Source organism: Nothobranchius furzeri, chromosome 16 (assembly GCF_043380555.1).
Source record: "Nothobranchius furzeri strain GRZ-AD chromosome 16, NfurGRZ-RIMD1, whole genome shotgun sequence".
Lineage (NCBI taxonomy): Eukaryota > Metazoa > Chordata > Actinopteri > Cyprinodontiformes > Nothobranchiidae > Nothobranchius > Nothobranchius furzeri.
Window position 1 is genome coordinate 46,586,609 of NC_091756.1, and position 20,108 is coordinate 46,606,716.

At 42.5% G+C, this 20,108-nt stretch overlaps 1 protein-coding gene across 6 annotated transcripts in view; it reads left to right on the forward strand.

Annotated features, from left to right (window-relative positions):
* The window catches only part of sdk2b (sidekick cell adhesion molecule 2b), a 434,582-nt gene that overhangs the window by 388,571 nt on the left and 25,903 nt on the right, over positions 1-20,108 (forward strand). For all 6 annotated transcript variants that reach the window (XM_015962803.3, XM_015962806.3, XM_015962807.3 and 3 more), the window contains exons 22-36: positions 4,219-4,340; positions 4,450-4,559; positions 6,941-7,091; positions 7,172-7,409; positions 8,091-8,206; positions 8,375-8,564; positions 8,713-8,811; positions 10,049-10,243; positions 11,274-11,475; positions 11,559-11,662; positions 15,243-15,313; positions 15,753-15,882; positions 18,559-18,615; positions 19,256-19,357; positions 19,960-20,075. In XM_015962803.3, the coding sequence (XP_015818289.3) occupies positions 4,219-4,340; positions 4,450-4,559; positions 6,941-7,091; positions 7,172-7,409; positions 8,091-8,206; positions 8,375-8,564; positions 8,713-8,811; positions 10,049-10,243; positions 11,274-11,475; positions 11,559-11,662; positions 15,243-15,313; positions 15,753-15,882; positions 18,559-18,615; positions 19,256-19,357; positions 19,960-20,075 (2,003 nt within the window). The remainder of the gene's footprint in view (positions 1-4,218; positions 4,341-4,449; positions 4,560-6,940; positions 7,092-7,171; positions 7,410-8,090; positions 8,207-8,374; positions 8,565-8,712; positions 8,812-10,048; positions 10,244-11,273; positions 11,476-11,558; positions 11,663-15,242; positions 15,314-15,752; positions 15,883-18,558; positions 18,616-19,255; positions 19,358-19,959; positions 20,076-20,108) is intronic.

Consider the following 20,108-nt stretch of genomic DNA (forward strand, 5'->3'; position numbering starts at 1 on the left):
AAGAACATCACCAGAAAAAGTCCAACCCTTGACTGACAGAGAATAAAGATTTGCCGTAAAGTTCCAAACAGTGTTTGTGTTCAGATCCATCAGCATCTACACTTTCTCCACAGACTCGGGCTGTTTTGGTGTTTCTCCACAGATAATGATGATTTTCTATTGAGTGACAATTGAGTCCATTATGAGATATGACATTGCATCCAAAGGGGTTTGAATGAAGACAACTGGACTTTGTTTTCTTGAAGACATTTCACTTCTCATCCGAGGAGCTTTGTCCAGTCTGACTGGAATATGGGAAGGTCAAGCTTATAAGCTGTGGCTGTCTACTGTTGCTTAACGAGCCAAAAACATCTGCATTCATTCATTTGAGCGACTCTTCATCTGAGCTGATGGAGAGGTATGAATCAGGCTTTATTAACTCTTTCTTTACGCTGTGGAGAAAATATGGCATCTTTCCCTTTAATATTATAATAATGCCATATTTATTTAAATAAAATCTGGTTTTCCTACTGCAACAGTTCTACACACTCTGTGCATTTATGGCACATCATACATTAAAAACATTTATTATTGCTGCATCACATCTACATATCTTCAGATATGACGATGCAACCGTGAATCACAATGGTTTTGGGGGCAGGGGACTGTCTATGAAAACATTATCTTCCTAATAAATTATGAAATAAAAGTCATCTGAGAGATTGAATATTCAGCTTTTAATTTTGAGTATCTGACATTAGTCTTGTAAGTTTGGGTTTATAATTTTAATAGAGCTGTTGTTTCTAAAATGGTGATGCAATGCTCACATTTCATCAGTAAGAAGGGGGGAAACATGCACACGTTGCATCAGATCTGAATGGGCCTATGGGGGAACCTCTACTAATGTTTATCTACATCTGCCAGGGTCATGAGTTCATCCTGCTGCAAATGTTCTAGAATGTGTTGTAAATGCAATATAACCATCCCACAGAAATACCAGCTCTATTCATCTGGTTCTGAAACATATGGTAACATTTATATTATATAAATCCCTTTCTTTTCTCTCTTTTGTTTAAGTCTTTTGCATTTCACATTGCTTTGCCCTCTAAGTTCCTTATTTCAGATGTGCTATCACTAATTTTTTCAGACTGAGTCTCCACTAAAACTTGTGTCAGACTTATTCTCAGTGTTCTATGAAAACCTTTTGGTTAAGATTTACACGCTTCTACGGCTGTTCAGAGGGACACTGACCTGTAAATAAACACGCCTTTAACTGGTGGCACCTGGAATTGCTTTTGGAGTAAAACCTGTCTTTGCTCAGTATAACTTTGTAGATTTCTTCAGAGCGTCAAACACTTTGTTTCATCTTTGAGCATTTGTACTTTTATGATTAAGTTTACAAGTGAAGCTCAAATATTAGAATATGGCGCAAAAGTCCATTTATGTCATTAATTCATCTTAGACTGAGAGACCATCTAAAGGCTCAGGAAATCTTTGCAGGTGTTCTGGATCTATTAGCTGATTAGAGCGTGACACTTTGAGTCTAGACTATTGAACCTTTTCACAATAATCTAATGTATTGAGATTGTTAATGTGGGCTTTTCATCAGCTGTAATCCATAATCATCCCAATTGTAACAAATAAAGGCTGAAGTATCTGGATTTGCATGTAATAAGTCTATCTCATTAGTTTTATCTTTTAAGCTGAATTAATTAAATTAATGAACTTTTGCACCATATTCTAATTGTTCAAGTTTCACATGTATTTGCCTTAGTTATTGCTTTTTGGTCACAATGTAGGAAAAGCTCATCTGTTGTCTAATAGTTCTCAAATAATGATAAAATCTACCATCCCGGTCGTACAAATAATTGATTAACTTAGTAACTAGTTAACTCTCTTGGTGGCACCTTTGGCTCACTCCTCTCTGCAGAAATGTTTTATTTCATACACACTGGAGAGTTTTCCAGCATGAATGACCTGTTTAAGATCAGAGAGCAAAATTTATGATTTCATTACTTATGGCAAGTGGTCCAGGTTATGAAGCATCAAATCACCCCCACTGTCACGCGTGAACGTCATTTTTAATGGGGGTGCAAGGTAGAAGCAGACAATTTTGGATTCCAGTGGGTCACATGAGTCCTGCAGGATTCCCATGAAATGGGAGTCAAGTTATTTATAATCACATTACTGGGACAAGACAGGAAAAAGGGTCCACAGGAGTGGGCAACAGTGGGAATCAAAGATACAATGCGTCGGTTTAATTTACATCTAGTTCTCTCTGACTTTTCTGACCAGCGCCATCTCGCGTCATCTCGCAATGCGCAGCCGCAAGCCGCCACATTTAACAATAGGGACAGAAACAAAGATGCGTTAGAGGAGCGAATTTAGGGGAAAATGTTTGCATCACCACAAAACTGCTGTCAGGGAATTCTGAAGTTTGACACAGGATCCTGGGAGTTGTCAGTGAAGGAGTGGAAACACCTCATGTCATCATGATTGGTTTTGTTTAGAATCACCTTAAAACATGGGACTGGGAGGGAGTGGCAATTATTTTATTGGGATTGGGAGGGGAGGTAATCTTTTTGTTCCTTGCTTTCTCAGACAAGAATGGGAGCAGGTTGGAAAAGCAAAGTAAATGTGTTCCCGTGTTACCCTTTAGTGTGAGGGACATGCCACCCCTACATTTTCATAAGGCAGTTTGGATCCATTCATGATGTCTACTTGTTTTTTTTACTAAAATGGGTTAGAATGTTGATGCTAATGACGTCTAGCGATCAGACGTTCTAAAAATCTGTGTAAACTTTGGATCCACCACCGCTCAAGCCATCTATCCTCCCCTCAGTCTTGAAATGAAAGTTACTTCATTGCTGCCACACCACGTTTCGCTGTAAACTAAAGAAATCTGTAAGGGAGCGAATTCTTTTTCACAAAGTTGTTCACTGTTTCCCCATAAAATCAATAGAAATCATGGAAGTTTCCCAGAGTCTCCTCCAGATTTACAGTCCCACATTAAACATAGTGAGCAAACCTCATGCTGTCTGGAGCCAGAAATGTAATGAAATCTGATTCCAGACACCTTATCTGTGACAAAAGGCCTACGAAAAGGGAAAAAAGAAAAAGAAACGTCACATCTGCCCCACATGCACAAATAATAGCTCCCATGGGAGCATTAAGCACAATTACTGTCTTTAATGGGTTCATATTTGCAAACTCTTGCAACAGGAACACAATGGCAACTGCAATTACTGGAGCTACATTCAGACCCTGTACATCTGTCAACTGACAGGCTGTTATGGTTAGAGCAGGGTTCAGTGCTGCAGTTGTGGGCCCCAGAATGGCAATTATTCCCATTGTATGTGTGTAAAGAAAACGCCTTTGCGCCTGCAACTGTGCTGTAACGATTGAGCTAAAAGCAAACTCAATGATTCGTCATGTAAATAATTCTGAGGTGGTAATTTTACCACGGGACGTATAATCTGCATTTCATTAGGACTAAATACACTTGCATTTGAGCAATCTGGGGAAAAAATAGCACAGTGTACCCACAGGAGTGATTATATCTTTTTTTTAATATCAGGCCACTCCAGTGTGCCACTGTTTGACATTAATGTCCTCCACCAGGATTTATGGAAGCTATACTCTGCTTTGGAATTTCAATGTGGCTTTGTAGATTTTATATTTATCTGGAGGAAACCATGATGGATAGAAATAGGAAGAAAGAGCTCTGGTTTCATTCACACCTGCCCCAGACGCACACAAACACAAAACTTTGAAATTCATAGACACACAAAAGTCCCTCCTCCCTGCTGTTCCTTGAATTTTCCAGATTTGTTCCCCCTTCCAGGATTACCCGTCGGTAATCCATTCTTCTTGTTTATTCAGCTCAAGTGTAAACAGAAAGGATATCAGATTGAATCGAATCTCCAGATAACTGCTGTGTAATTGACATTCATGGCTTTGTCTCCGTCTTTGTGCTGGGTGTGAGCGTCTTGTCTAAATCAAAGGTTCTTTTGATGCCTCTGCTGAATCTCAGAGGGAGAGAAACAGTTCAGTCGTTTGTGTGCAGTATCTGTACGGCCACCAGAGGGCACTGTAGTAGATGGATTTATTTCCCCTTCAATGGGCCTTAAACTAAAAACCCCTGGTGTGTGAGAAGCAGGAGAATTTACATCCACAGAAATGTCAGTTATATGAGTTACTTTCCTCAAAGTCCAACTCTGATTCTTTGCTTTACCACAGAACTTCCTGGACCTCCTACCAACCTTGCAATCACCAACATCGGCCCACGTTCTGTCAACCTGCAATTCAAACCTGGATATGATGGAAAAACCTCAATTTCTCGTTGGCTGGTGGAGGCCCAGGTGAGCCTGACTTAAACCAGATATCATTTTGGATCAAATCCTTTCTGATTGTGACATTTTGAGATCTTGTGTTGTCCATAACATGCTGCTGTCTATGTGGTTTTTGTAGGTGGCTGTTGTAGGAGACAATGAGGACTGGGTAATGGTCCATCAGGTGTCCAATGAACCCGAGGCTCGCTCCTTAGAGGTTCCTGGTCTCAACCCGTACACATCTTACAGGTAAACCTTTAAAAGCAGAGTCACCTTTAGCTCTTCTGCTGACCCAAACTAAGGATCTGACTGTTGACTTTAACCAAACTCTGCAGACATGATTATCACTGAACATTCTTCAATGGTTGCATCTTCATCCAGATGAAATTTAGTTCTTATAGCTGAAGTCTTTACAAAAACAATTTACAGCTAGGATGAGTGTTTGGAGTAGCCGCGTACAACGCTGTTACTAACCCGCTCGCCCTGATCAGGTGTTACAAAGGAAAATGTGCCTCCAGTCTGACGGTGCAGGGCCACACACACATACCTCTGATAGCTATGGAAGTGCAGGGGATGGGGTGCAAAGCCCCTGAGACAATCATGTAACCCATCGCCTCTCATCCCCACCTGTGCATGAATGTGTGTGTGAATGGATGAATGATACACTGTAGTGTAAAGCGCTTTGGAGTCCTTACTCATAGAGGCGCTATACAAGTGCGGGTCATTTATCATTTATCATGATATTACCATTATGGGACCTGTAAATATTGGTGATGATAAATCTGTAAAAGAGGAGGAAAGAAAAACCAACAGTGCTTCAAAAATGTGAGGAAATTGGTAGCTATGGAAACCAAATAAAGGATGACAGGAAGAGAGTTATGTCAAGCCATTTTAATTTTGAATCAACAAGTGGACCTCTCTGTAATTCCTATTTCATTTAGCAATACTTAAATTTATCCTAGCTCTAATTGTATTCATATCAGTCAAATGAAAACACCAACAACTATGTTGTTACTAGCAGAAATTTTGTTTGAGATCTCTCAGAATCCCTTAAACCGTAAGGTGGCCTTTTAAACATTTATTAGACAGACTGCACATTCATTTCAGATATCTATAATTTTACTGTTCCTAGTGGAAATGAACATTCCAGATATCCACTAGAATATTCTAACTCAGTGAACATTTCATATATCTGAAATAGATAGTAAGACTACTTACTAGTAAGTAAGAATCAATCTGTTTTTTATAGAATGTAACTGCGTTATAGAACATAAAAGTAACGTCACAGTTAATTTGCTAGGTAACTAATTACTTTTTGGAAAAAGTAATTTGTAACTTTAACTAATTACTTTTTATGTTTATGTTTAAGTATTTAGCAGACGCTTTTGTCCAAAGTGACTTACAGGTGATAATCAAGCCTTCAGGTTGCCCTTGAGGCTAACAACAAACACTATTCAGTCAAGCCTAGATACTTTTTAGACGTAAGCTGCCCGACACTGGCTATGACCAAAACATTACGACCACAGCCAGTGTAAAGAACACCATGTGAGTTGAATCCTTCTAAATCTCAACCATAAGTAGGTTGTTTTACACTTATTCATGGAGCTGCTTCTGTCTGCTAACATTTGAGTCCTGCATGTCCACATCGCCACGCTGCTTCCAGGTCTTTCTAATCTGTTAATTGCACCATAATCTATTGCAAGTGTATATCACTATTGTTGAATTTAATTTCATCTGTTCAAGCTGCTTCACTTTTTTTATTAAATGTTGAGTATTTATCTCTATGTTAGACTTGGAAAATGGTGTCTTACAAGAGAGTATTCTTGTTTTGGATAAATGTTGTGGAGTTGAATTTGAACTTGGGGAAAATGTGGTGATTAATCCTTGTCCGGTTGCATTCAGGCCCTGAATAAGGAGGTTTCAGGTGTATTAAAGAGGAGAAGGACTTAAAATGTCTTCAGTTATAAATAAGTACTCGGATGAACTCGTTCCCTTGTGTGATTGTAACTTAGTTTAATTTATGTAAATATTTCCAAACCTTTGTGTACTCGTTTGTTTTCTGCTGTTTGCATCAGGCTAGTGATGAAAAGATAATTAGGAATGAACCAGCCCTTGATCCCAATCTCTCCATTAAACGTGTGCAGAATGTGACAAAAACAATTAGGTGTGTGTGTGTGTGTGTGTGTGTGTGTGTGTGTGTGTGTGTGTGTGTGTGTTCGTTCTCCAGTATCGCAGCTAATTTTAGCATTTCAAAGGAGCATTACATATTTTTCTTCTCATTTCATTTGAAAGTTTGTCAGGATTGTTGAAATTATTTTCCAGCATGTGTTTGATTTTTATCTCTGCAGCCTGCTTGTTTACTACAATCACAGTCAATACAGCCTATGGGTCCCAGAAGACCCACAGCAGCTGGAGTTCTCATTTCAACATCCTCGCTGCCACTTTTCACCTCAGTTTAAACACTAAATGTTGTTGCGTGTCCAAGTCGTAACACCAATAAGACTTTAAGTTGTTCATATCCAGTTCTCTGAACTTGCTCAGATGCAGTAAGCCTGAAGTGGGAGCATCTAAAGACGGTGCTGCTGAGTATGGTATTTTATATTTTCTACTGTGTTGTTTCCAAACTTTAGATTCCGTATGCGTCAGGTCAACATAGTGGGCACCAGTCCTCCCAGTCAGCCATCCAGGAAGATCCAGACTCTACCAGCTCCCCCAGACATGGCCCCCGCCAACATTACCCTACGTACCGCCAGCGAGACCAGCCTCTGGTTACGATGGGTGGTAAGAATTGCAACGAGTCTGCAAACACCTTCAGCCTTGTGTCTTTTGATCCAAGCTTTGATTAATCCTTTCATGTTCAGCCTTTGCCTGAATGGGAATACAATGGGAATGCGGAGCAGGTGGGCTACAGGATCCAGTACTACCGCGCAGGCTCGCAGGGCCGCTGGCTGACCCATGTCATCACCGACCGCCTGGAGAGGGAGTTCACTATCGAGGACCTAGAGGAGTGGATGGAGTACGAGGTCAGGCTCCAGGCAGTCAACGGGATTGGGATGGGTCCCTGGAGCCAGCCGGTCCGAGGCCGAACACGGGAGTCCAGTATGTCAGCGTGTTTTCTAACCTCTTCTGTCAGAAAGATTGTGTTTTATCTGTCTCATAAAGCACTGGATGGATTTTAATCAAACTCTCAGAAACAAATGACTGAATGTATACAAAAGGCTGCAGGTCAGTTGCTTTCCCTCAAGACCCCCACCCCAAAATTCTTTGTGTTTTTGTCACCATTGTCACTAAAAATACCCTGGTGACTTTTGTATAAGTGCACATTTAGCATTCATGCAGATCCTCTTCATTAGTCATCGTATTAGAGGGAAGAGCAAGGGTGAACTTGCAGTTCATATGTTGTCATTTGTTGGATTCATTAGCAGACAGATTCAGATTCTCGCTGAGAGTCAGACAAAGACTTTGCTTTTCCTTCCTCACATCTGCTCTCATTTCACTCAGCAGCCGCTAGCGCAGTGGAACAAAGAGTCAGGGGAAATCGACAACATGTGGACTTAAATTTGGAATTTCTGAGTCTTATTTTTCAAACACTGACAAGTTCTCAGAAATCAGGCTTTTTGCCAGCAGCAGAGCAGAAAAGAGCTGTTAGGTTTCTTTTCCTGCTGACCAGAACAATAGATTCAGTTTTCTTTTATACATCTACATGATGAATGCACATTCTAAGCTAAATGTGTTACTGAGATGCAACATTCTTGCTTTTCTCTTGTTTTCATTTCCCAGTTCCTTCGAGTGGACCCACCAACGTGTCTGCCTTTGCCACCACCTCCAGCAGCATCCTGGTGCGCTGGTTTGAAGTTCCTGAGCCTGACAGGAATGGTCTCATCCTTGGCTACAGGGTTTGTTTGTGCTTTTTATCTTGTCTCTGTTTATTAACTGAGTAGCTGTAATCAGTGACTGGGAATGGCAGCTGTTTTTTAGCAGCACATGGAGCAACCCGTTGGCAGTTTCTGTAATTCCACATTTGCCTTCATTTACATTCCTTGCTGGTCTCCTGACCGGATCAGGTGGTGTATAAAGAGAAGGACTCTGATGGCGTGGTCCACTTTTGGACGGTGGAAGGGAATGCCTCCCACAGCATCCAGCTGACGGGTCTAGGGAAGTATGTGCTGTATGAGATCCAGGTTCTGGCTTTCACACGGATTGGAGATGGACGGCCCAGCTCTCCTCCCATTCTGGAGAGGACTTTAGATGATGGTAAAAAAAAATTATGTCTTTATCAAAATATTTTCTTTGGGAGAGATGTTGGAGTTTTTTGTTTAGCTTGAAAACGTTTGACAATTTGAAATCCACTTTTCCACAATAGTCTCTTTTTTTTAAACTCAGCTGTACTTTTTTGCTGCAGTGCCAGGACCTCCAGTGGGGATCCTGTTCCCCGAAGTGCGAACCACATCTGTCCGGCTTATTTGGCAGTCACCTGCTCAACCCAATGGCATCATACTTGGTCAGTAACGTACACTCTCTTTCCTCTTCAGAAGAATGCTGTTATATATTTAGTATTACCTTCTCAGTGGCCAAGTGGGAGAGTGTCCACCCCGGCACTGGGAGATTGGGGTTCAAATCCCGGTCAGGTCATACCAAAGACCCAATGCCTCCCTGCTTAACACTCAGCTTTAAGGGGTTGTGTTGGAGGTGAAACCACCAAATAGTTCCCGAGCACAGCCACTGCTGCTGCTCACTATTCCCCATGGGGATGGGTCAAATGCAGAGATGGAATTTCATTGGTGTCATGACTAATGGAACTTTAACGGATGAGCCGAGAAGATGGCGTTCATTTACTCAAAAAGGATTCAAAGATTAAGACTTGCTATCTAGTGTCATGATCCACCCCGGCCTCCCTGACTGTGTCTCTCCTGCCTTGATTACCCTTATTGTTCTCACCTGTCCCTCATTACTCTGCCCATGTGTTCCTGATTCCCTTGTGTATTTATACCTCCCTCCTTGTTGCTGTCTTCGTCGGATCATTGTCGTTTTGTGCATGTTCGTTTGTCCTGTCGCTCTCGTTCTACAATTAAACCATTTTTATTTTTTCATCCGTTGCCTGCTCTTCTGCCTCCTGAAACCCACCACCACACATGGTCTGCCACCTCCACCCGCAGAACATGACATCTAGGTGTCATTATGATGTAACGGATAAGACAAGGAGCAAGATTAGTTTTTGACATTGCCAGAGTATTTTTCTTTTCTTCGGGGGGGGGGGGGGTTTCACACCTGGTGGAGATTTCAGCCGATTTCTGTTCAGATCTGGTTGTTTCCTTTTTATTATTATGTAAAGAAAATCAGCATGTTGGTGCCACTCGGGGAAGAATTATTGAAGAGAAATAAAATTTATTATTGGGAAGGACTGAAAGAAGTTCTGTGTACTCTTCAATTGTGGTCATGGCTGATGGAGTAAAGACAGGTGTGTGTGTGTGTGTGTGTGTGTGTGTGTGTGTGTGTGTGTGTGTGTGTGTGTGTGTGTGTGTGTGTGTGTGTGTGTGTGTGCGTGTGCGTGTGCGTGTGCGCGTGTGGTTTAGCTGGTTAAAGCTCACATAGAACCCTCAGTTACAATAAAGAAATGAGACTATTCCCAAATCTGACGTTTTTAGACTTTTATATTCCTCTGATTGTCCCTAATATGCTGTCACAGAGACATCAATGTGCTTGCATCGGTCATGACTCTTTGCTCTCCTCTTCTCCAGCTTACCAGATCACATACCACCTGAACTCCACCAACAGCAACGCTGCCACTGTGGATGTCCTGAACCCGAGCGCTCGCCAGTACACCGTCACCAACCTCAAACCGGAGTCTGTCTATGTGTTTCGCATCACGGCACAGACCAGGAAGGGTTGGGGCGAAGCAGCTGAGGCGTTGGTGGTTACCACGGAGAAAAGAGGTGCTTAAATATGGGACAAATTTTAATGTTTGAATCTTGGTTGTTGATCTGGTTTGAGGTGTGAAACAACATAATTTAGAGCTTATTAGCAGTCAGGATATGTGGAAACAGACTGTAAATAAAAAAGGTGCAGATGTGTGTAACAACTTGTGAAGAGTTGAACAAAGCTGTTGTTGCACAGTTCATTTTCAGTTAGAAGGGTTTTCTAAAGAATCTCTGCACTGTGGATTTTATTTAGTAGATCTGGGATAATTATGCATCACTTCCAACAGCATGATGGATCAGGTGTAGTTCATTCTTTCATCTGCTTTTAATTCCAACGTCAGCATATCTCTTCGCTATGGATGCCCTGAAGGGCAAGAGAAAGACGAGGGAGAATAACACTCCTTTAGCTAATAAGTTGTACATTTAAGAAACATTAAACAATCCTTTGGAATCAGGGGATGACACACTTTAATTTTCTTTGAATGTGAGCACACGTTAAAGGTATGGTGGAGGATGTTTCTGAATTTCAGGAAAGAGCCGCCCTCTCCACATTTTGAGAAAAATGAGCGTGAGAGAGAATGCCCAGTTATCATCATGCTCGCTCTGTTCACTAGAAGCTGCCAGCCTTGCAGCTAACTTCTTCTAGCAGTAATCTGAAATGAATTTCTCCAAATAGCATGCCGAACTTTAGCTTGGCTGTCGAGCAGAAAACCGGTGATAGAGCAGTCTGTGCGGAGCCCAACCTTCTCTTTGCGCTTGCCCAGGAAGTGAAAGCTACCCAGCAAAAAGCACATACGACGACGGCCTTGTGTGAGTGGTTCACCAGAATGATTGACAGTTATGCAGACCAATGGTTCAGTTGATCCACACAAAAGAAAAAGATCCTCCGCTATCCCTTTTGTTATAATCGTTTTAGGTGATGTAAACTTCTGTTGTCGTTTTCCCAACTTGGCTTTCTTAGTTTTTGCATCCAGCTTTTTCATCATGAATTTTTCTCATACATTATATTATATATTCCCCTGATTTATATTCCTGTTTCTGGCAGCCCATCCCCAGCCAACCAGCCGCCCCACAGTTCCTCAGAAAGACGTTCAGGCCCGCCAGGTGTTGCTTTCATGGGAGCCGGGCAGCGACGGCCTATCCCCTGTGCGTTACTACACTGTGCAGCAGAGAGAGCTGCCTGACAACAACTGGACGGTGCACTCTGCCTCCGTCAACCATGAGGCCACATCCTACATCGTGTCCAGGTGGAGTTTTCCTCACAGGTGTCTGATTTAAGTCCAGCTCTTGCTAAAAGTCGGGTGCACTTTTCTGTGCTTCTGTTCCTAAGGCTGAAGCCCTTCACGTCCTACCAGTTCAGAGTAAAAGCAACTAATGACATTGGGGACAGTGAGTACAGTGAAGAAAGTGAAGCAACAACCACCCTACAGGATGGTAAGATCTGCTATGTCACAATGAGATAGCACAATTATCTTCAGTTCTGTGTTTTTGGAGAAGGCTCTTTTATTTTGTTTAAGATTTACGGTGATGGGAATGACGCTGTTTAAAAAAAATGGTGTGACTAAAAAAACATTTTTTTCCAGTAACAAGTAATCCAATTAATTACTGTCTTCTTTCATCATAACGCTGTTTCCATTACTTATACGAACATGTGTGCATTACTAATTCAATCAGCTGATTGAGAGCAAAAGAGGCAAATGTCTTCGTCCAAGCGCATCACGGCCCGTGAAGAACGAGGAAGACGTGATGGATATACTACAGCTGCAGGGAAAATTAGGTTACTGTGCAAAATGAGATTTATTTTACTAATTTAACTACACTGAGAGACCATTTAAATGTTCAGGAACCTTTACAGGTGTTTCTATTTGCATTTAAAAAGTTTAGCTGATTGGGGACTTGTTAAATGGTGGCGCCAGTGCTCGGCAGCCTCACTTCTGTCTGTGCGCCCCAGGGCAGCTGTGGATACATCGTAGCTCATCCCCACGAGTGTTTGAATGTGTGTGTGAATGGGTGAATGACTGATTGTGTTGTAAAGCACCTTGGGGGGTTCCAGGACTCTAGAAGTTGCTTTATCAAATACAGGCCATTTACCATTTAAATATCACACAGTGACATTTTAATAGTCTATATCGGTGAAATGCTCCTCTTTGTAGTTCCTTCTGTTAAGTGCCCCTTTTATTTCAATTATTCAGTTTTATAAAAAAAACATTGGACATACATTTTATTATGTTCCATTAATTAGTTCCATTAATATTTCAGTATTGTAGTAATTTATAGTAAATTAAGTTAGTTTAATTAAGAAGGAAACCCATTTTTCTTGCAATATTTAATGAAAAAAGTAGCAAAGTACTTATTTTTCTTGGTAATTAGTTACTTTTATAATCTTGTAACTCGGTAAGTAACTGAGTTACTTTTTTGATAAAGTAATCAGTAACTATAACTAATTACTTTTTGCAAGTAACGTTTCCAACGCTGAAGATTTGTGACTGGTGTGAAGTCATAGCTCCAAACCACTTTTTACACCTATTTCCATTTTTGGACTTTCAATGTTTCTAACCTAATTTTCAAGAGGATTAAACCGCTGGAGGTGTGTCTTCTCGTGTTCAAGCCGGTTATCTTACCGCGCAACAAATAGAAACAAGATAACAGAGTTAATAAGAAAAGACAGTTCTAAAACATTAATGAACTGAAAATAATATATACAGAAAAGATGAAGTGGGTATTAATACATTAAAAACAATTGCAAATGGGCATAACATGTTCATATACAGAACCTTTTTAAAGCAATGTTTTATGTTTTTCTTAAAATCTTCTTGCCAGTGCATGGTCATTTGACTCTTGAATCCAACTAAAACGGTATTCTAGTAGACAGTTTTAACCTGAAATTTAAGAAGAAACAATCTACAAGAGCATTTTTGCCTTATCTTTTGAAATCTTGTGATTACTGTTCTAATTTTCTGCTGCATTATTGTTTGAGGAGTCAGTCGAGCTGAATTGGTCTTCAGAAACAGCCTCACAAACAAGCCCTGTGGGATGTGGCTGTTGCTGTTCCCCATGAGCTGAGGATGCGGAGTGAACAAATATGGTTAATTGAGGGCTTTTCTGTATGTAAATGACGGTGAATGAGCACGAGCACCTGGGTAGGCACAGGTGGGATTTATCAACATACGACTGCAGAGGAATGATGCCTCGAGTGGGCACCGCATGTTTCATTAATCAGGATTTTAGCCATTCGTATGAACTTTCTAAGTTTATTTCATAGGATGGGATATAGGATAGTATCTGTGAATGTCTGATAAATGAGGGCCCTGGTCTAGACAGTTAACTGGAGTGCTTAGTTTGGACTCTGGTCTGGATACAAACTGAACAGCAGCTCAGTCCAGAGCAGGGTGTTTTATTAGGAAGGAATTGATGCGTTGCAATGAAGTTGATGGTACTTCCATTTTAATAAAGCCTTACGTTTGACCCACAAGTTAATGCTGGAGTAATGCTGTTCAATCACTCTAGCAGGTTGCGACAAAAATCCGTGTTTTATCACCACTAGGCTGGATTATGGTTGTGACTTTTATACCGGAATCAATATTTCAGTTGTGAAAAACACTTCTAAAAATAGCTGTTAAAATGAGCCAAATATCACCTGGTTTATCAGCACTCCACGGCCTCCACGCATATTTTTAATATTTTATTTAATAAATAAATGTAAAGTTTAATACAGGCGAAACTCGAAATATTAGAATATTGTAAAAAGGTTCAATATTCTAGACTCAAAGTGTCACGCTCTGATCAGCTGATGAATCCAGAACACTTGCATAGGGTTCCTGAGGCTTTAGATGGTCTCTCAGTCTAAGATGATGTACCGACATTAAAAGACTTTTGCACCATATTCTCATTTTTCCAGTTTCATTTGGACACTTTAAGGTTCTGTAACTTGTTTCCTAACTCCTCGCCCCTCTCTGTCTCTCTATTATCCTCTTTTTGGATGTTCTGCTGAGAGAATATGAACACAGCGAGGATAGATTTCTGCTTTTTTTATTCAATCACCGTTCCACTCCAAATCAGAGTTTACTGCTTTTATAATGGAGATATTTTCACATTGTGGTGTTTGAGGTTCATCTTAAGCTTGAGGTGTTTTTTTTCTTGCTTCTTAGTAACTTCAATCACCCAAAATATGCACTCAAAGAGACAAAGAAAAACATCACAAATCATTCCTATGAAATTTTGTAAAACAAGCAGAAAGAATGACAAAATGGGGGATCATGCTATGCCCATATTGGCAGCTTTACATTGGCTACCTGTCTCTTTTAGGATTCGTTTTGTTTTTAAAGCTCTAAATGGTTTGGCTCCAGCATATCTGGCAGACACACTGCACTGGTGTGTTCCCTCGCGAGCACTCCGCTCAGAAGACCTGTCCTTGCTCGTGGTCCCCCGGTTACGGCTGAAGATGTGGGGTGACAGAGCCTTTTCAATTGCAGCTCCATAACTATGGAATGAGCTTCTTCCATCACACATTTAGTAGTCCTCAGTAGTCCTCTTCTGTAGCAGTTTTTGAATCAAAGCTGAAGACTCGTTTTTATGAGCTGGCTTTCAAATCTGCAGTGATTGACTGTGTTGCTTGTTTAGTCTCGTTTTTAATATTTTTATTTGGTTGTATGTGATGTTTTCACCTGTGTCTGTGAAGCACGTTGGTGGCATGTGTGTGTGTGTAAGGTGCTATTTAAATAAAATTTGAGTCGAGAAATATGGAATGGTATTGCTATAATGCTGTCCAGGGCAGCAGCTGATTAATGTGTGCACCATGTGTGACGGGCAGTATTAAAGCCTTGGCAAAACAAAAAGCTTTAACCTACTGACGAAATGGATCCTGAACTTTCCTCGCTGCTGTTTGGAACTCAGAGATCTATTCGTCTTCTGTTTCTGCTCCATGAACGCCTCAGCTCATGGACATATTAAACTCGCTGAATTGTGCACATTTTCAAGTTAATTTAGCTAATCTATCTCACTTTGATTGCCCCAGCGCCAGACGAAGCACCGGCGATCCTCTCTGTCACGCCACATACCACCACGTCGGTTCTGATCCGCTGGCAGGTAAGCCCCGACATCATTGCTGATTTCTCTTGTTTTATTGTTTGTAAAATCCTTGATCTGTTCAAGTCTGAGAAAGTTTTCTCTAATAAGAGACCATGAAAGCCTGCACTAACAGGATGCAGACTTTTACTCACACGCCCTGGAGTCTGTAATATAAAAGATTACGCCTCCTAACCGCACTCACACCTGAATTAACAGGTACTAAAGAGGAAAACAGGAGGCTCACAGACACAGTTTAACTTTTATGGAGAACACTTGTGGACTTTATGAGGGTGGAGGTGGTTGTTTTGCTCCCTTCTGGGCCTGCTCTCTCATGTTCAACCGTGGGGGATTGATCAGAGTGATTAAATCCAGTCAAATCAGCTGTTTGTGTTGGCTTTTTTGGTGCTTTGTGATGTTTTAAATTAGGGTTTATCTCTACACTTTTCTTTCTTCATAGCCGCCTTCTGAGGAGAAGATCAACGGGATCTTATTGGGCTTTCGGATCCGTTACCGAGAGCTGCTTTATGATCGTCTGCGCAATTACATTCATTCATTTAACAGTTTGTCTTCATGGGCTGAGCTGAACGGTGAGGAAACACCTGCCCTATTGCATTCATCTGCAATTGTATTTAACTTTTTTATCTAAAAGATCCTTTGAAAAACACATCATGAAGACTCATAATGAACCACAGAGAAGCAGCAGAAATTCAGCAAACGCATAATGAAAAAAATTTGCAGTTTCTGCATTTTACTCCAGTAACACGTAATTATAGGACTCTGTCACTCTTGATTATTCTTATGTCAGCAGCACCATTATTTCCATTAGAGGGAAACTGTCACACGAGCCCATTCTGTTGCCAAGATATCTCCACTGGTCCTGACACTTCACAGTAAAACATTTCATCTTGTAATCAGCGGTTATCAGCCGCGGGCTGTTATTAGGTGTATTCAGGAGCTGCTATGTTTCCACCACTGTGCGGCACGGCCTGTAATTTGACTCTTGTTGAGTCATCCATCCATCCATCCACCCATTTTCATCCGCTTATCCGGAGTCGGGTCGCGGTGGCAGTAGCCTAAGGCGAGAGGCCCAGACTTCCCTCTCCCCAGCCACTTGGGCCAGCTCCTCCAGGGGAATCCAAAGGCGTTCCTTGGCCAGCTGAGAGACATAGTCCCTCCACCGTGTCCTGGGTCTACCATTAGGTCTCGTCCCGGTTGGACGTGCCCAGAAAACCTCACCAGGGAGAGGTCCACGAGGCATCCTGATCAGATGCCCGAGCCACCTCAACTGGCTCCTCTCGATGTGGAGGAGCAGCGGGTCTACTCCGAGCCCCTCCTGAATGACTGAGCTTCTCACCTTATCTCTAAGGGAGAACTCAGCCACTCTTCGGAGAAAACTCATTTCGGCCGCTTGTATCCGCAATCTCGTTCTTTCAGTCACTACCCAAAGCTCATGACCATAGGTGAGGGTAGGAACGTAGATCGACCGGTAAATTGAGAGCTTCGCCTTCTGACTCAGCTCTCTCTTCACCACGACAGACCGGTACAACGTCTGCATCACTGCAGATGCAGCACCAATCCGCCAATCGATCTCATGCTCCAGTTTTCCCTCACTCATGAACAAGACCCAGAGATACTTAAACTCCTCCACTTGGGACAGGACCTCATCCCTGACCCGGAGAAGGCATTCTACACATTTTCGAATCAAGACCAGGGTCTCAGATTTAGAGGAGCTGGTTCCCATCCCAGCTGCGAACCGCTCCAGCGAAAGCTGAAGATCACGTTCTGATGATGCCAACAGGACCACATCATCTGCAAAAAGCAGAGACCTGATCTTCAGGCCACCAAAACGGATGCCCTCCACACCTTGGCTGCGTCTAGAAATCCTGTCCATAAAGATTATGAACAGAATCGGTGACAAAGGGCAGCCTTGGCGGAGTCCAACTCTCACTGGGAACGAGCCCAACTTACTGCCGGCAATGCGGACCAAGCTCTGACACCCGGTCATACAGGGACCTAACAGCCCGTGTCAGAGGGCCTGGTACCCCATACTCCCAGAGTACCCCCCACAGGGCCCCCTGAGGGACGCAGTCAAACGCCTTCTCCAAATCCACAAAACACATGTAGACTGGATGGGCAAATTCCCATGCACCCTCCAGGATCCCCCTAAGGGTATAGAACTGGTCCAGTGTTCCACGGTCAGGACGAAAACCACATTGCTCCTCCTGAATCTGAGGTTCAACAATCTGACAGATCCTCCTCTCCAGAACCCCTGAATAGACCTTACCAGGAAGGCTCAGGAGTGTGATCCCCCTGTAGTTGGAACACACCCTGCGGTCCCCCTTTTTAAATAAGGGGACCACCACCCCGGTCTGCCAGTCCAGTGGTACTGCCCCTGATGTCCACGCGATATTGCAGAGCCGCATCAGCCAACACAGCCCTACAACATCCAGAGCCTTAAGGATCTCCGGGCGGATCTCATCCACCCCTGGAGCCTTGCCACAGAGGAGCTTTTTAACCACCTCAGTGACCTCAGCAGCAGAGATTTGAGAGGCCAAACCAAAGTCCCCAGACTCTGCTTCCTCACTGGAAGACGTGTCGGTGGGATTGAGGAGGTCTTCGAAGTATTCTGCCCACCGATCCACAACGTCCTGAGTAGAGGTCAGCAGCACACCATCCTCACTATAGATAGTGTTGGTAGCGCACTGCTTCCCCCCCCTGAGTTACCGGATGGTGGACCAGAATCTCCTCGAAGCCAAACTTAAGTCTTGCTCCATGGTCTCACCGAACTCCTCCCATGCCCGGGTTTTTGCCTTGGCGACCACCCGAGCCACGTTCCGCTTGGACTGCTGGTATCCGTCAGCTGCCTCTGGAGTCCCACAGGCCAAAAAGACCTGAAAGGACTCTTCAGCTTGACAGCATCCCTAACCGCCGGTGTCCACCAGCAGGTTCGGGGGTTGCCACCACGACAGGCACCGACGATCCTGCGACCACAGCTCCGGTCGGCTGCCTCAACAATGGAGGCACGGAGCAGGGTCCATTCAGACTCAATGTCCCCTGCCTCCCCCAGAACATTTTGATTTGAATCATTCTGAGACTAATTCAGAGCCACGTTCCAGGTGATTGTGTGAGGTTTATTTATTTTTTAATGAAAACAGAGCTGCCCTGCTCAGCAGTGAAAGTATTGGACTATGAAACATGATGCAAGTGTCTCTATAACTTCCTCCTAATTGTATTTCTTTAATTGCCTTTTTTCCCTCCTTCAGCTCCCTACAGCATGCGAAATCTGAGCGATCCAATTCTGTCTCAGTATGAGTTGGACAGTAAGTTCCATTATTTTATTGGTTTACAGAAACACACACACACACACACACACACACACACACACACACACACACACACACACACACACACACACACACACACACACACACACACAAATTCCTCCAAAAATAGGAATCAAAACCCTTGTTTACTTTTGGGCTTGACCATGTTTCCAGTGCCAGTTAAAAGTAGTCGTGAGAGCAATGAATTTCAGGTAAATTAACACAACTTTTGGCTGTTCTAGAGCCACGCTACATCTGCACAAACACTTCTACCAATGCGAGTGTGCAAAGAAACTTTCCAAGCTCTGATTACGTGAGCCACAATTCCAACATACTCATCGGTTTGCACATTTCAGTTGATTTGGAAAACTTCTGCAGAAACAGATGGTCACATATTTCTCCTGTACCTCTGTACTGCAGCGCTCAGCTCCCTGTAATTAGAGTCCCTGTAGGAATTGAAATGAAAATGTTTTCCTGCTGTAAAGTATTTTCAGCTGATAAGTTTCTGTGAGAAGCATAAAGATACAGAGTGAGGCAATGGGTCACCCGATTTAACATTAATCACAAACTCAAAGTCTCAAATTGATGTTTTATTTACCTCTAAGTGTTTTTAATGCATTGCTCTCTTCTGTTGCAGAATTAAGTAAGCACAAACGCTATGAGATACGCATGAGTGTGTACAATGCTGTGGGCGAGGGGCCAAGCAGCCCACCTCAGGAAGTGTTTGTTGGGGAAGCAGGTTTGTGTGCATCCTGTTTGTTTCCATCTGTTAACGTAACTCTAAATAATTTCCTCCATGCAAGCAGGGGGAAGTTATTGGACCCCTTTGAGTTAAAGTAGTTGAATTTAATGGCATGGAAATATTTAGGTGCTAATCATATTCAGCTGTACTTGGACAGGAAAACCACATGACATTTTAGAGGTTTTCAAGAGACTAACTTTAGTCATGAAGACATAGCCAGAAACTACTGGAAGAGGGTCAGTGTCAGGCTCAGGATCCACCAGAAAGAGGTCAATGTCAAGTGCAGGAGCTGAGATAATTTGTTTATTTTGTAGATTACTAGATATGTCCACACTGGAGCTGTTTTGGTTATGGGTTTCAAATTCCATTTTTGGTTATTTTTAAAACACAGGAAAGGTTTCCCTTTACCTTGCTAACGTTTCGTTTGCCGACTGCAAAACATCCTCAGAGCTGACGCTGATAGTGGTGTCACTTCCTACTCCGTTTATCAATAGAAAACAACGACATACTCATCTCACATTACGTCACATCCGATCCAAGATAAGGATTTTATTTTTTTTTGAATGTGTGTATGCCTACTTTGCCCTTCTCTCTGACAGTACCTACAGCCCCCCCACAGAATGTTGTGATTCAGTCTGCAACAGCCAACCAGCTGGACGTGGTGTGGGACCCTCCACCTGTAGATGCACAGAACGGAGACATTCAGGGTTACAAGGTCAGATGCTAGAAAAGAAATTCTGATTGATAA